This window comes from Colobus angolensis, unplaced genomic scaffold, assembly GCF_000951035.1.
Source record: "Colobus angolensis palliatus isolate OR3802 unplaced genomic scaffold, Cang.pa_1.0 Scaffold77, whole genome shotgun sequence".
Classification (NCBI taxonomy): Eukaryota; Metazoa; Chordata; class Mammalia; order Primates; family Cercopithecidae; genus Colobus; species Colobus angolensis.
The window spans coordinates 2,899,524-2,914,986 of record NW_012121487.1 but is presented as its reverse complement, the minus strand read 5'-3'; the positions used below and the strand labels follow the sequence as shown (position 1 = coordinate 2,914,986).

At 47.0% G+C, this 15,463-nt stretch overlaps 1 protein-coding gene across 2 annotated transcripts in view; it reads right to left on the bottom strand.

Moving 5' to 3' along the window:
* The window catches only part of SYT11 (synaptotagmin XI), a 25,695-nt gene that overhangs the window by 5,703 nt on the left and 4,529 nt on the right, over positions 1 to 15,463 (bottom strand). For both annotated transcript variants that reach the window (XM_011928361.1, XM_011928362.1), the window contains exon 2: positions 9,583 to 10,409. In XM_011928361.1, coding sequence (XP_011783751.1) covers positions 9,583 to 10,409 — 827 coding nt within the window. The remainder of the gene's footprint in view (positions 1 to 9,582; positions 10,410 to 15,463) is intronic.

Sequence of the window (15,463 nt, the reverse complement as noted above, 5' to 3'; positions counted from 1 at the left end):
CCCGGCTAGTTTTTTGTATTTTTTTAGTAGAGACGGGATTTCACCATGTTAGCCAGGATGGTCTCGATCTCCTGACCTCGTGATCCACCCATCTCGGCCTCCCAAAGTGCTGGGATTACAGGCTTGAGCCACTGCGCCCGGCCTTTTTTTTTTTTCCTATACACAGAGTCTCACTATGTAGCCCAGGCTTGTCTTGAATTCCTGGTCTCAAGTGATCCTCCCACCTCAGACTCCCAAAATGCTGGGATTACAGGCATGAGCCACCGTGCCCAGATGCTATTTCTTATCTGTGACCTTGGACAAGTTACTCAACATCTCTGTACTTCAGATTCCTCATCTATAAAATGTGGGTGAAAGGTTGTACCTACCACATAGCATTATCAAAAGGATTAAATAAGTTAAAATTTGTAAACTGCAATGGTGCCCAGCACATAGTGTGCACTATAGAAGTGCATCCTCTCATTTGGTTCTTAACCTTTAAAAAGTTCAAAGACTGTACGGTGGGAGGTAGGAAAACGGGGTTTGAATCTTAACCTTGCCACTTACTCACCACATGGCCTTGGGCAAGTCCCTGAACCTGTCCCTGAATTTCACAAGGTGAATATCCACACCTGCTCTGCCCACCCCAATGTGCACTCTAGTGTATTTTCTCCAGCCAAGTCAGCTTCCTCCCTAGCACCCTGATCTTTGTTTTTCCATCTTTAAATGTGATGCTAGGCTCCATTTTGAGCTTGAAAGAAACCTCTAGTCCTCCAAGAACTTTTTTTTTGTTTTTTTTTTGTTTTTGTTTTGAGACAGAGGCTTGTTCTTGTTGCCCAGGCTGGAGTGCAGTGACATGATCTCGGCTCACTGCAACGTCCGCCTCACGGGTTCAAGTGAATCTCCTGTCTCAGCCTCCAGAGTAGCTGAGATTACAGGCGCCCACCACCGTGGCCGGCTAATTTTTGTATTCTTAGTAAAAACAGGATTTCACCATGTTGGCCAGGCTGGTCTCTAACTCCTGACCTCAGGTGATCTGTCTAGCTTGGCCTCCCAAAGTGCTGGGATTATAGGCGTGAGCCACCGCGCCTGGCCCCTCCAGGAACATTTTAAAGAACATTTGCATAGGCACTGCATGCCAGGTTTTGAGGATCCAGAGCTGATGTGACTCAGCTGTTGCTCCCAAGGAGCTTACCACTCAGTAGAAGAGACAGAGAAGTAAATAAGCATGTACGGGACTTGTCAGAGAAATGAGAAGCCTGTCTAAGTGCTCTGGGCACCTAGAGCTGGGAGATTGAGGGAAGGCTTTACCAGCTGATGCCTGGACTGAGTTGCTGGGGGTACAAAACCATGAAGCAATGGGCACAGAGATGATCATGTCAGGCAGGTGGACAGGAGTGGCTGGCACAAAGGAGTTGGGCCTGAAAAGGTAAGCTGTGTTAAGAGAATGGCTGAGAGGTGACTATGCCTGAAGTAGGGGTGGCTGATAGGACAGGTAGGTCAGGAACCTGGAAAGATGGGCAAGGCTGGAGTAAAGGGCTGTTGGGACACTACCAAAGAGCACAGTCAGCAGCACCCATACAAGAGGAGGTTGGTGAGTATAGGAGTGGCAAACCTGTCATTATTTTTTTTGAGTCTGTTGCCCAGGCTGAACGACAGTGGTGAGATCTCAGCTTTCTGCAACCTCTACCTCCTGGGCTCAGGAGAGCCTCCCACCTCAGCCTCCCAGGTAGCTGGGACTACAGGTGTGCACCAACATGCCAGGCTAAATTTTGTATTTTTTGTAAAGACAGGGTCTCACTATGTTGCCCCGGCTGGTCTCGAATTCCTGGGGTCAAGCAATCTGCCCACCTTGGGCTCCCAAACTGCTGGGATTGCAGGCGTAAGCCACCAGGCCTGGCCAGTTGTCATCATTTTATTAAAATGATTATTATTTCAGAGAAAGGTGGAGAATGAACTAAAGTAGAGAAAGACCAACATCAGAAAGCTTAGTTAAGAGGCCGCTGTAGCTGGGCGCAGTGGCTCACGCCTGTAATCCCAGCACTTTGGGAGGCCGAGGCGGGCGGATCACGAGGTCAGGAGTTCGAGACCATCCTGGCTAACACGGTGAAACCGCCATCTCTACTAAAAATACAAAAATTAGCCGGGCGTGGTGGCGGGCGTCTGCAGTCCCAGCTACTCCGGAGGCTGAGGCAGGAGAATGGCGTGAACCCGGGAGGCGGAGCTTGCAGTGAGCCGAGATTGCACCACTGCACTTCAGCCTGGGCGACAGAGTGAGACTCCGTCTCAAAAAAAAAAAAGAAAAATTAGGCTGGGGCAGTGGCTCACGCCTATAATCCCAGCACTTTGGGAGGCCGAGGCGGGAGGATCACGAGGTCAGGAGATCAAGACCATCCAGGCTAATACGGTGAAACCCTGTCTCTGTTAAAAATACAAAAAAATTAGCCAGGCATGGTGGCAGGCGCCTGTAGTCCTAGCAACTTGGGAGGCCGAGGCAGGAGAATGGCATGAACCCAGGAGGCGGAGCTTACAGTGAGCCGAGATCGCAGCCACTGAACTCCAGCCTGGGCGGCAGACGGAGACTCCGTCTCAAAAAAAAAAAAAAAAAAAAAGAAGGAAATAGAAAAAATAGCCGGCTGTGGTGGCTTATGCCTGTAGTACCAGCTACTCAGGAGGCTGAAGCAGGAGAATCGCTTGAACCAAGGAGGTGGAGGTTGAGGTAAGCCTTGATCATGCCACTGCACTCCAGCCTGGGCGACAGAGTGAGACTCCGTCTCAAAAAAACAGACTCCGTTGTTCTGTAGCAACCTGCTACAGAAGAAATGATTGGGACTGGAGCTAGGGCTATGGCAGAGGAGATGGACATGAAGGTAAAATATGTCTCAGGAAGAACTGTCAGGGCTTTTTAGGCTTGGGCAGTTAATTGGCTGTGAAGCCTAGGGAACAGGGAGGAAATGGTGGACTGTTTCTTATGTTTTTAGCTTTAGAAAGTGGGGATGAGACCAGGATAAAGAAAACAAAAGGAGGTGAGTTTTGAGGAATGTAGAACACAGTAAGTTAAATTCGGGACAAATCATCACCCTGCTATCACCTTATTCTTTGTATTCTTCAAAGACCCAAAGAAATGTCATCTACTCCAGGAAGTCTTAAATTAAGCAAAAATAGACTATGCTCATCACCAGCCTTATACACACCACACACTCATAAAAACGACTTATTAGGCACTTACTTATTAAGTGCCAAGCACTCTCTGCTAGAAGCTAGGGCTGAAAAGATGGATACTGAGGAATCCTACCCTTAAGAAGCTCCCAGCCTAGTTCACTATCTACTCAGGTATGTCTGGTGCAGGAAAGAACAGCAGCAGCAAATATGCCAATAAAAAACAAGAGCCGGGCACAGTGGCTCATGCCTGTAATCCCAGCACTTTGAGAGGCCGAGGTGGGTGGATCACCTAAGGTTGGGAGTTCGAGACCAGCCTGACCAACATGAAGAAACCCCGTCTCTACTAAAAATACAAAATTAGCTAGGCCTGGTGGCACATGCCTATAATCCCAGCTACTAGGGAGGCTGAGGCAGGAGAATTGCTTGAACCCGGGAGGCGGAGCTTGCAGTGAGCTGAGATCCGGCCACTGCACTCCAGCCTGGGTGACAGAGCGAGACTCTGTCTCAAAAAAAAAAGAAATACAAAAGGGAATCAACTTTAAAAATATTTGCATGGTTTTTCTCTGCTAGAGAGAAGCCCCACATTTTGTCCTTACGCATAACATATGTATTGTCAGTTCTTTTCTTTTTTTTTTTTTGAGATGAAGTCTTGCTCTGTTGTCCAGGCTGGAGTGCAGTGGTGCGAAGGCTCACTGCAACCTCTACCTCCTGGGTTCAAGCAATTCTCCTGCCTCAGCCTCCCGAGTAGCTGGGACTACAGGCATGTGTCACCATGCCCGGGTAATTTTTGTAGTTTTAGTAAAGACGGGGTTTCACTATGTTGGTCAGGCTGGTCTCGAACTCCTGACCTCGTGATCTGTCCGCCTCAGCCTCCCAAAGTGCTGGGATTACAGGTGTGAGCCACCATACCCAGCCCTTGGCCAGTTTTGAATTACAGTCTGGTTGCCCTTGCCAACCAGTATACTTCTGGGCTGTTTCATTTTGCTAGAAGTCAGAATGTAATCAGTGAATATAAACTCACTTTTACTATTAGCCACATCGAATGAAAAGTAATCCCTTATGGAAAAGAAAATTGAATGGATTCCAAAACATTCAGAACTGAGCTATCCAATACAGTAGCCACTAGCTACATGTGCCTATTTCAATTTTAATTTAAATTAAATAAAATTAAAATTATAGTTCCTCAGTTACACTAGCCACATTTCAAGTGCTCAACAGCGACATGTAGCTAGTAGCTACCACACTGCATGGTGCAAATATAGAACATTTCTATCATCATTAGATAGCACTAATCTAAAAAGGACTTTTGCATGGTTTTGGCTACTGCTCCCCTCTGTTTCCATGAATAATAATAAAATGTTAGCTAGGTTTGATATCAATTTCTGGGGCCATCCTTCAATACTGAGTAAATACTAAATATGCAGTCTTTAACTATGATTCTAACTTTATACACGGAGGAAGGATAGGTGAGGGGAAAAGCAACATTTGATTTTTTTTGAGACGGAGTCTTGCTCTGTTGCCAGGCTAGAGTGCCGTGGTGTGATCTCGGCTCACTGCAACCTCTGCCTCCCAGGTTCAAGCAATTATCCTGCCTCAGCCTCCCGAGTAGCTGGGACACAGGCACGTGTCATCGTGCCCAGCTAATTTTTGTATTTTTAGTAGAGACGGGGTTTCGCCATGTTGTCCAGGATAGTCTTGATCTCTTGACCTTGTGATCTGCCTGCCTCAACCTCCCAAAGTGCTGGGATTACAGACGTGAGACACCGCGCCCAGACAAAATTTGATTTTAAAAGCAGAGTTTTATTTGCAAGAATAACATGAATGACAAGATTATAGCTTAGGTTTCCTGATTACTTATTTAAAATTCTATATCCTAAATCATATATTCTAGCAAAATCTTCATAATCAAAATCCCCATACCTCTTTCCTAGTGTTTTTGGAAAGTAGACAACTTCTGGTTACCATTTTCATCTTTTTCTCCCTTAAAAATCACTCCTCAGGCAACTGTCCTCCATCTGATCCCTCCTTCACCTTGGGCCATCTCACACTGGCAGCATGCCCGTCCCCACTCAGCACCGCTTTGCAATGCCCAAGTCTGTAGCCACAACACCACCTGAATGCCACTCCATCCTGCATTGAAGGCAGTTTAATATCGTTCCCTCAGGCCCCCTCCTTTTCTCTTTCTACCCAATTCCCATTCCAAGTAGTTATGTCAATAGCTCTTTCTTCTGAAAGAGCCATTGAAAGCTGGGAGCAAGCTCTGTTTCCCAGCCCCTTGGCCTAGTGAGGTAAAGGCCCTGTTGGGGGGCAGGCAAGCAGAAGGACAAGGGGGAGAAAGGATTTTCTCATGCCTGACAGAGCTGCGGTGCTCGGCTGTCTGAGAGCAATCTCCTTGCTCCTTCAGTGGAACAGAGGAACAGGAACAGTTGTCCTAAAGAATACACTCAGAAGAAATAATACTTAGGCAAGGAATAGTCTGTTTTCCTATAATTAGCAGAACCTCTTTCAGAGTGATGCTCTCGCCAAGGAGCCCTTGTATTAGGTAGACCAGCATAACCTCAATAAACCCTTCTTGGGGCCAGACGTCCTGAGGGCCACGTCTACCCTAAATCACAACCATAGAAAAACAAAACCTTAACATTCAACCCCATCCCCCTTTTCCTCCCTGCAATACACATACATGATCTGTTGCCCAGTCTGGAGTGCAGTTTGTGGTAAGAGCTCACTGCAACCTCAAACTCCTGGGCTCAAGCAATCTTCCCTCCTTGGCCTTCCAAAGTGCTAGTATTACAGGTGGGAGCCACTGTGCCTGGCCATATTTTCTTTTCTTTTTCTTTTTTTCTTAAATTTTATTTTGAGACAAGGTATCATTCTGTCATCCAGACTAGAGTGCAGTAGCTTTTTCCTGGTCTGTGTAAGCCAGACCAGGAAAAAGCCTATTACAGCCAGTGTGGCATGGCCCAGGGCAGCTCTAGCTCATGTTCACCTAGGGGAGATCCTACTTTGCTGCAGTAGGGAGGATTTGGGATAGACATTTTCAGCCTGCACTGCTAGGGAACCTAGTGGATGAGTGACTAGGGAGATGGCAGCCATGGCTCAGATGGAACATAGTCCTGCCTACGGGCACTGGTTGGGAAAATGGGTTTAGGAAGCCTGGGAGGCTGGAAAGCTCTGGGGTGGGGCTGCACAGGCTCTGGGTGTCCTATCTCGGGCCTCCTCCAGGGCGTGTGTTGCTCAGGATCCTAGCCCTGGCTTATCCCTCCTCAAGGGAGTTAATAAAGTGGAAAGAAATGTGGCTCTTGCCAAGAGCCCCTGGCAGTTTAGCAAATGCCATTGTCTGTGCTGTGTCCAGTGCCCTTGATTTGAGACTGTTTTGTTCCCAGCCCAAATCAGTCCCTTTCATTGCCAGTCTCTTCCCAGCTGCAGCTTGGCACAGAGCCATATTCCACTCCCAGCCTTGGGCTGCAAGTGTATAGCTGTCTGGAGGAGTCCAGCTGGTTGGTGGCTTTACCAAGGTTGGAGTCACATGGAAGGGTATACTGGAAAGGCTCCTCCTTTAAGGAGAGGTAGACAAGGGAAGGAGTGGAGGATGGGAGCCGCTGTGAAGGGAATAAGGAAACAGCGGAATGGGTGGGCAGAGCCCTGAGGAAAAAAGATGGGAGGAGAGGGAAGGGGAGAGAAGGAGATGAAACAGGCCCCTGCATCTGTTTCTGTTCACACCTTCTGATTCCAACCTCAGAGGACGCGAAAACCCCTGCAGTGCTGGACGCTGGGATGTCTCATTGTATCCTGGCATTGAGAACCACAAGATGTGGCAGTGTCTTGTTTATGCTCTGACCAAATGTGTCTAATATTCTCCAAGATTCTTGGACTTCCCTGGCCCCTGTGACAAGGATCTGAGTGTGCCAGGTGGCAGTAGCAGTTCCTTCAGGAAATGAAAGGCAGCACTGGGCTGGCTGCAGGAGGACAGGTGCCTACCACAGAACAGAGAAAGCAAGAACACACACACACACACAGAGTGTGCTCCCCACTGTCGCCGACCCAGACTTGACACAGTACCCTTCTTCAGCAGGCAAACCTTCTTCCTGGGTGCTCACTGCTCACTCTGCGCCTGCTAACTTAGGAGCCTCTTCTATCCAATCCTGAGCCTCCTGTCTCCCCACTGAGTCCAGTGAGGGCTTGCAGGTAAAAAAGGTATCAAGAAGTAAGTATGATCTGCCCCAGGCAGAGCTCTTTCTGGGAGATGTGCAGTTGTTTCTAGCGGCCTCGAAATTCTTTCCTAACCTCCTTCACCAATTCAGTCCTCCCTTGCCTTCCTCCACTTTGTCAAAACAAAATATAAATATTTACAAACCACATGCATCACCCAGGTATCAAACTTGATTAATGATAGAAATAACAATAGTAGTAACGGTCACAATTTATTGAAGTCTCACTATGTCCTAGTGGCTACATAAAATCATCGTCCTACTCTAGTCCCATAAGAAACTGAAATTTCGGCCGGGCGCGCTGGCTCACACCTGTAATCCTAGCACTTTGGAAGGCCAAGGCGGGTGGATCACAAGGTCAGGAGATTGAGACCATCCTGGCTAACACGGTGAAACCCCGTCTCTACTAAAAGTACAAAAACATTAGCTGGGCATGGTGGTAGGTGCCTGTAGTCCCAGCTACTCAGGAGGCTGAGGCAGGAGAATGGCGTGAACCCGGGAGGCGGAGCTTGCAGTGAGCTGAGATCACACCACTGCACTCCAGCCTGGGCAACAGAGCGAGACTCCGTCAGAAAGAAAGAAAGAAGAAAAGAAAAGAAAGAAAGAAAGAAAGAAAGAAAGAAAGAAAGAAGGAAGGAAGGAAGGAAGGAAGGAAGGAAGGAAGGAAGGAAGGAAGGAAGGAAGGAAGGAAGGAAGGAAGGAAGGAAGAAAAAGAAAGGGAAGCAGCTTGCGCAAGGTCATTTAGCTGGTGGAATTTGGATTTAAACTCAGGTCTGATTTCAAAGTCCTTGCTGTTTTAACCACTTACGTTATACCCTGAAAAAGACATGAAACTCTAAGTTTAAAATTTCAACAACTTCTTTCATAGCACCTACCATACTCACTATAGAGAAACTGCAAAAAATATTTGTCTTTCTCCTCCAATAAAATGAAACCTCTTCAAGAGCAATCATATGCCAGGCATATTATCTCATTTGATTCTCATAACCCTGTAAGGAAGGCAATATTATAAGCTCCATTTTACAGATGAGAAAATAGAGGCTTAGAGGGGTCGAGTAACTCACCTGTGTCACACAGCTGGCAAGTGGTGAGCTGGAGAGTAAAGTCGTGCAGTCCAATTCTGGAGCCCAAGTGTTTAACTGCAGCATTTCACTGCCTCCCCAGTTGTGGAAGAAATAAATGAACTAATGGGGTTGGATGGGGCTACATTTACTGTGCTCCTGAAATGACAACTCAAGAGCCAATGTCCGTCCAGTGGGAAGAGTGGGAGAGAAAACAGGATGGAGGGCCCTCGTCCCTCTTCTAATACAAAGAGGGAGGACAGGAGAAATGGAGAGAGGGGAAGTGTCTATGGCAAAGGTTTGGGCCTAGAAGGGTAAAAGAATTCACTGAATTGCATTGTAAAATGGTCATAAAAAGACATATGCATGACGGCTGGGCGTGGTGGCTCACACCTGTAATCCCAGTACTTTGGGAGGCCAAGGCAGGTGGATCACCTGAGGATAGAAGTTCAAGACCAGCTGGGCCAACATGGTGAAACCCCGTTTCTACTACAAATACAAAAAATTAGCCAGGTGTGGTGATGGGCGCTTGTAATCCCAGCTACTCGGGAGGCTGAGGCAGGAGGATTGCTTGAACCCGGGAGGTGGGGGTTGCAATGAGCCAAGATCGCACCATTGCACTCCAGCCTGGGGGACAAGAGTGAAACTCTGTCTCCAAAAAAAAAAAACAAAAAAAAAACAACAAAAGACATGTACATGGTATCATTTACACCCCTAGGTTAGGTTGGGAAAGGGAAGCTGCTGAAGGAAAAATTACTGAACTATTGTCCTAGCTTCTCAGCTGTGAAAAATAAATTCACTGGAGGAAGATCACATCATTTTGGAGAGAAAATTAGCCCCCATATCCCTGATATGATGGAGGATCTACAACTGGTAGGCCAGCCTGTTCCAAGTAAGCTGAGCAGCATCAGAATGCCAACCACTAAGTGAAATGGTGGAAGCTATCTGACCTTCTCTCCTCAGGAAGTTGCTGCTTAGAGGAGACCTAATCTGCCAGGTCCTCTGTCTTACTCTGACCACTGCTTATTCTTGACAGCCAAGAGCTTCCTCTCTATAGCCCTTCTTTGCCACCCATCCCACTCCCCTCCCACTCCCCTCCCACTTCCATTTATCCACTGAGATATTTTCTCCCCCAACCTACCATTGCTCCCCAACACACACTTCCTACTCACCTGGATGTTCCTTTTGATGATGTCCCTGGTCAGTTGTACCTTGCCTGTGCTGGGGTCCACCCCTGCCAGTGGCACCATGACCTCGCCGATGACATCATCCCGAGAGAAGCGGTCAAAGCTGAGGACGAGGAAGTGCAGCACCAGGTCTTGCAGCTGGCTGTAGGGGATGCCATAGAAGGTGAAGGTCTCGTCAAACACAGGGTCCAGGGTCTTCCGCAGCACTCTGGTCTTCACCCGATGCCGCTTGTCAGGAAGGATGGTCATTTTGATGTAGGGGTCAGATCCCTGGGTCTGGTCATCCATCACTGGCAGCCCATGGGCCTCCTGGATTGTCACCACCAGGGCTTTTTTCGGGAAGTTATAGTCCACTGAGAAGGTGAGGGATCCTAGCATGACATCCTCCTCCGGAGATGATGGAGAGGTGGTTTTGCTCTCCCCGGGGGTCAGGCTTGTAATAGGGCTCCTTAGTTCTTCCCCATAGTCCATTTTGATGGGTAATTGGTCTATACAAGATCCAGAGCTAGGCCCCCTGGGACTTTTGTCTTGGCTTAGCAGGCCAGCCTCTGCTGCGTCCACCAACAGGTTCCTACGTCCACCTTCCCTCCCAGGACCATCTTTGTCTCTCCGCACTTTGATGATTTTCTTCTTGTTGCTGAGGGTCTCTGGGTATATGCTGATGCCTTTGAGCATGTGAATAAACTTGTATGGTGGGTTCTTGTGCTTCTTCTCTGCCTGCTGGTGGCAGCATGACCAGACAAAGACGGTCACCGAGACACACACCACCAGCACAGAGGCCCCAATGAGGCCGGCCACCACCGGTGACACATCTGAAGGCAGAGACCAGAGCTGCGTCAGGGCGGGTGGACTTTACCTCCTGTCTAGATCTCCCCTGCTCATTGCTGCTGCTGGAGCCAAGCTAATCTGCAGTCTAGCCTCTAAAGCAAAATGTGCTCATCTGGGCTTCAGAGTCTTTCCCTTCTATTAGAGGCACCTTCTCTCAACCTCTCCAACCATTCCATGGCTTTTCCTCCTGGCCAAACCTAGATGAAAGGTTTATCTTCTCTAGAAAGCCTTCTCTGAGGCACCCCACTTGACTTTCTGTTCTTTTCTAGACCTTCTCTCAGCATTTATAGACTTGGTTTGCTCATATTGATTTGTGCTTCACATAAAGCTGCTCTGTATGTGTTCCAAGGTCACCTTTTTCATGGGCACCTGTTCACTTCAACTGTTACACAAGATTTTTGGTTTCATGAGGATATTCCATAGCATCCAGAACAGAGCCTGCATTGACTGACTTGCTGTCAGGGTAGGGTGGAAGGGTGTGGAGCTGAGTTTAGATGGTCTTGGTAGGGTGCTCAGGGTGTTAAAAATGGATGGGTGGGCCGGGCACGGTGGCTCAGGCCTGTAATCCAGCACTTTGGGAGGCCAAGGCGGGTGGATCACGAGGTCAGGAGATTGAGACCATCCTGGCTAATACGGTGAAACCCGTCTCTACTAAATATACAAAAAATTAGCCGGGCGTGGTGGCAGGTGCCTCTAGTCCCAGCTACTCAGGAGGCTGAGGCAGGAGAATGGCATGAACCCAGAGGGTGGAGCTTGCAGTGAGCTGAGATTGGCTACTGCACTTCAGCCTGGGCAACAGAGTGAGACTCTGTCTCAAAAAAAAAAAAAAAAAAAGGATGGGTGCCAAAAGGAAGAACTCTGGGTTTATGTACTTTCAAAATATGTTCCAAAATTTTAGCTCCCATGTATATAAAATACAAGGCTGGGTGCAGTGGCTCACACCTATAATCCTGGCACTTTGGGAGGCTGAGGCAGGTGGACCATCTGAAGTCAGGAGTTCAAGACCAGCCTGACCAACATGGTGAAACCCCGTCTCTACTAAAAACATAAAAAATTATCCAGGCATGATGGCATGTGCCTGTAATCCCAGCTACTTGGGAGACTGATGCAGGAGAATCGCTTGAACCTGGGAGGCAGAGGTTGCAGTGAGCTGAGACCGCACCACTGCACTCCAGCCTAGGCGATGGAAAAAAAAAGTATTCCTCCAGGATGAATACATCCATTGTAGGCAAAAAATAGGTGTATATATATGTGTGTGTGTGTGTATGTGTGTGTGTGTGTATATATACATGCATGTATTTATGTATACATATATTATTCTAAATAGGAAGAAATAGGGACTTTCTCTTTTCATTATTATTACCTTAATAAATCATTCACTGGAAGACATAGGGGTTTTCTTCCCTATTAGTGGAAAATGTCAGACTTTGCTCAAATGTCACCTTCTTAGGCCTTTCCTGACTCCCCTATTTAAAAGTGCAATCTTCTCCATCCTTGCCACCCACCCTTCCTAGCCTTAATTTTTTCAACATTCCTTGTCATTATCTCTCTCTGATACACATACCCCTACACATGTAAGAAAAAAATATAAAATACATACACAAATATGTAAGAATAAACACCCACACGCACATTATTTTACAGTTCATTATTTATCTTCACTAGAATGTAAGTCTCATGAGGACAAAAATTTATGTCTATTTTGTTCATTGCTGTACCCTCAGTGCTTAAAACACATAGCAGGCACTTAATATATATTTGTTGGATGAACAAATAACTAAAGAGAAATAGGCCGGGTGTGGCAGCTCACGCCTGCTATCCCAACACTTTGGGAGGCTGAGGCAGGCAGATTACCTGAGGTCAGGAGTTCAAAACCAGCCTGGCCAACATGGCGAAACCCTGTCTCTGCTAAAAAAAAATAAAAAAATTAGCCAGGTGTGGTGACACACACCTATAATCCCAACTACTCAGGAGGCTGAGGCAGGAGAACCACTTGAACCCGGAAGGTGGAGGTTGTAGTGAGCAGAGATAGTGCCACTGCACTCCAGCCTGGGTGAAAGACTGAGACTCCATCTCAAAAAAAAAAAAAAAAAGAGAGAGAGAGAAAGAGAAATAGATGGTTTTTTGTTTCCCTTACCCTAGTCTTATCTTTTCCCACACAAATTGGACCCTCAAGTTTTTTCGCTCCCTCAGGTTCATTGAGGCTAAGTTGGGTTTAGGCCTTAAAGGTCCAGATAAGGTCTATAGTTTTCCAATTTACTTTTTAGGGGACCATTTGGAAGGGAGGGAGAACTAAGGAAATAAATGTAGCCTGGGCAACATAGCAAAACCCCATCTCTACCAAAAAAATTACAAAAATTAGCAGGGCATGGTGGCACATGCCTGTAGTCCCAGCTATTTGGGAGGCCAAGGTGGGAGGATCACTTGAGCGGGAGGTGGAGGTTGCAGTGAGTTGAGATCATGCCACTGCACTCCAACCTGGGGAACAGAGCGAGGGAAAAAAAAAAGAAATAGACATAATTCTAGCATTTTCCAGATTCTTTTTGGAACATTCTTTTTTTTTTTTTGAGATGGAGTTTCGCTCTTGTTGCCCAGGCTGAAGTGCAATGGTGCGATCACAGCTCACCGCAACCTCCGCCTTTCAGGTTCAAGCGATTCTCCTGCCTCAGCCTCCCAAAGAGCTGGGATTACAGGCATGCACCACCATGCCCAGCTAATTTTTGTATTTTTAGTAGAGATGGGGTTTCTCCATATTGGTCAGGCTGTTCTCAAATTCCCAACCTCAAGTGATGCAATCACTTCAGCTTCCCAAAGTGCTGGGATTACAGGCGTGAGCCGCCGCATCCTGCCTGAAACATTCTTGTATCAGGCATCTGTGCAGCTCGCTGCTTCACTTATTGTGAGCCTCAAACCTCACTGGATGAGAGAAGTATTTCCTGTCTGCCCCAAGTAAGATAATGTTCCCATCACCCTTCCTTATTTTTCTTCATAGAGCTTATTATCCTGTTATATATTTATTTATTTATTTATTTATTTATTTATTTATTTATTTATTTATTTATTTATTTTTTTGAGACGGAGTCTTGCTCTGCCGCCCAGGCTGGAGTGCAGTGGCCGGCTCTCAGCTCACTGCAAGCTCCGCCTCCCGGGTTCACGCCATTCTCCTGTCTCAGCCTCCCGAGTAGCTGGGACTACAGGCCCCCGCCTCGTCGCCCAGAGACGGGGTTTCACCATATTAGCCAGGATGGTCTCGATCTCCTGACCTCATGATCCGCCCGTCTCGGCCTCCCAAAGTGCTGGGATTACAGGCTTGAGCCACCGCGCCCGGCCCCTGTCATATATTTATTATCTGTCTTCGATCACTAGACAAGCTTAATAAAACAGCAACTCTGCTTTGTTCACTGTTATAGTCCAGGTCCTAGAACTATGCGGTACATAGTAATTGTTCAGTGAACAAAAGAGTCAGTGAGTTCAAAACAGCCTCCGAAGATTAGAAAGAGAGGATTGAGGCCGGGTGTGGTGGCTCACGCCTGTAATCCCAGCACTTTGGGAGGCCGAGGTAGGCAGATCATCTGAGGTCAGGAGTTTGAGACCAGCCTGGCCAACATGGTGAAACCCTGTCTCTACTAAAAATTTAAAAAGTAGCCGGGCGTGGTGGCAGGTGCCTGTAATCCCAGCTACTCAGGAGGCTGAGGCAGAGAACTACATAAACCTAGGAGGCGGAGGCTGCAGTGAGCTGGGATTGTGCTACTGCACTCCATTCTGGGTGACAGAGCGAGACTCCATCTTAAAAAAAAAAAAAAAAAAGGATTGAGTCAAGATGATTACATATATCAGGGATAAATGCAAATTTCTATTTGGACTTAAAAACCTATTTATAGTCAATAACCTCACTTGATGAGTCAAAAATGACTTAGGAATTTAGGCAACCACAAGCTTGCACTATAATTGTATAATGCCTACTATTTTCCCTTCTATTAGAGGTATCCTCTCCTATCCTCTCCAACCAATCCATGTCTTTTTCTTCCCTCCAAACCTGGATGAAAGGTTTATCTTCTCTAGAAAGCCTATGGGCATGATGAGCACAATACTATGAGCATAATGTCCAGATTACATGAGAGGCAGGTATAATTTCATCTGCACTGGTCATAATACACATGTAATATTGTGTATCGCAGTGACAATGATAAAACTATTTTTTGTGTAAATTTATATGTCCCTGCCAGACATTGTGGTAGAGCTTACTTTTTTTTTTTTCTTTTGAGACAGGGTCTTATTTTATTGCCTAGGCCAGAGTGCAGTGGCACAAGCTTGGCCCACTGCAACCTCCACCACCTGGGCTCAAGTGATCCTCCTGCCTCAGCCTCCTGAGTAGGTGGGACTACAGGCACATGCCACCACACCTGGCTAATTTTCATATTTTTTATAGAGATGGAATTTCACCATGTCGCTCAGGCTGAAGTGAAGTAGCATGATCACAGCTTACTGCAGCTTTGACCTCCCCAGTTCAAATGATCTTCTTGCTTCAGCCTCCTGAGTAACTGGGACTACAGGCATGTGCCATCATGCCTAGCTAATTTTTTTTTTTTTTTTTTAGATGGAGTCTTGCTTTGCCCAGACTGGAGTGCAATGGCACGATCTCAGCTCACTGAAACCTCTGCCTCCCGGGTTCAAGCGATTCTCCTGCCTCAGCCTCTTGAGTAGCTGGGATTACCGGCATGTGACACCACACCCAGCCAGTTTTTGTATTTTTAGTAGAGACAGGTTTCACCATGTTGGCCAGGCTGGTCTTGAACTCCTGACCTCAAGTGATCTGCCAGCCTTGGTCCCCCAAAGTGCTAGGATTACAGGTGTGAGCCACCATGCCCAGCCAATTTTTTGATTTTTTTTAGAGATGAGTCTTCACTATATTGCCCAGGCGGTCTTGAACTCCTGGGCTCAAGCAATTCTCCCTCTTTAGTCTCCACCAAATTGCTGGGATTACAGGTGTAAGCCACTATGCCTAACCAAGGAAGAGTTACATTTTTATTTAAAATTA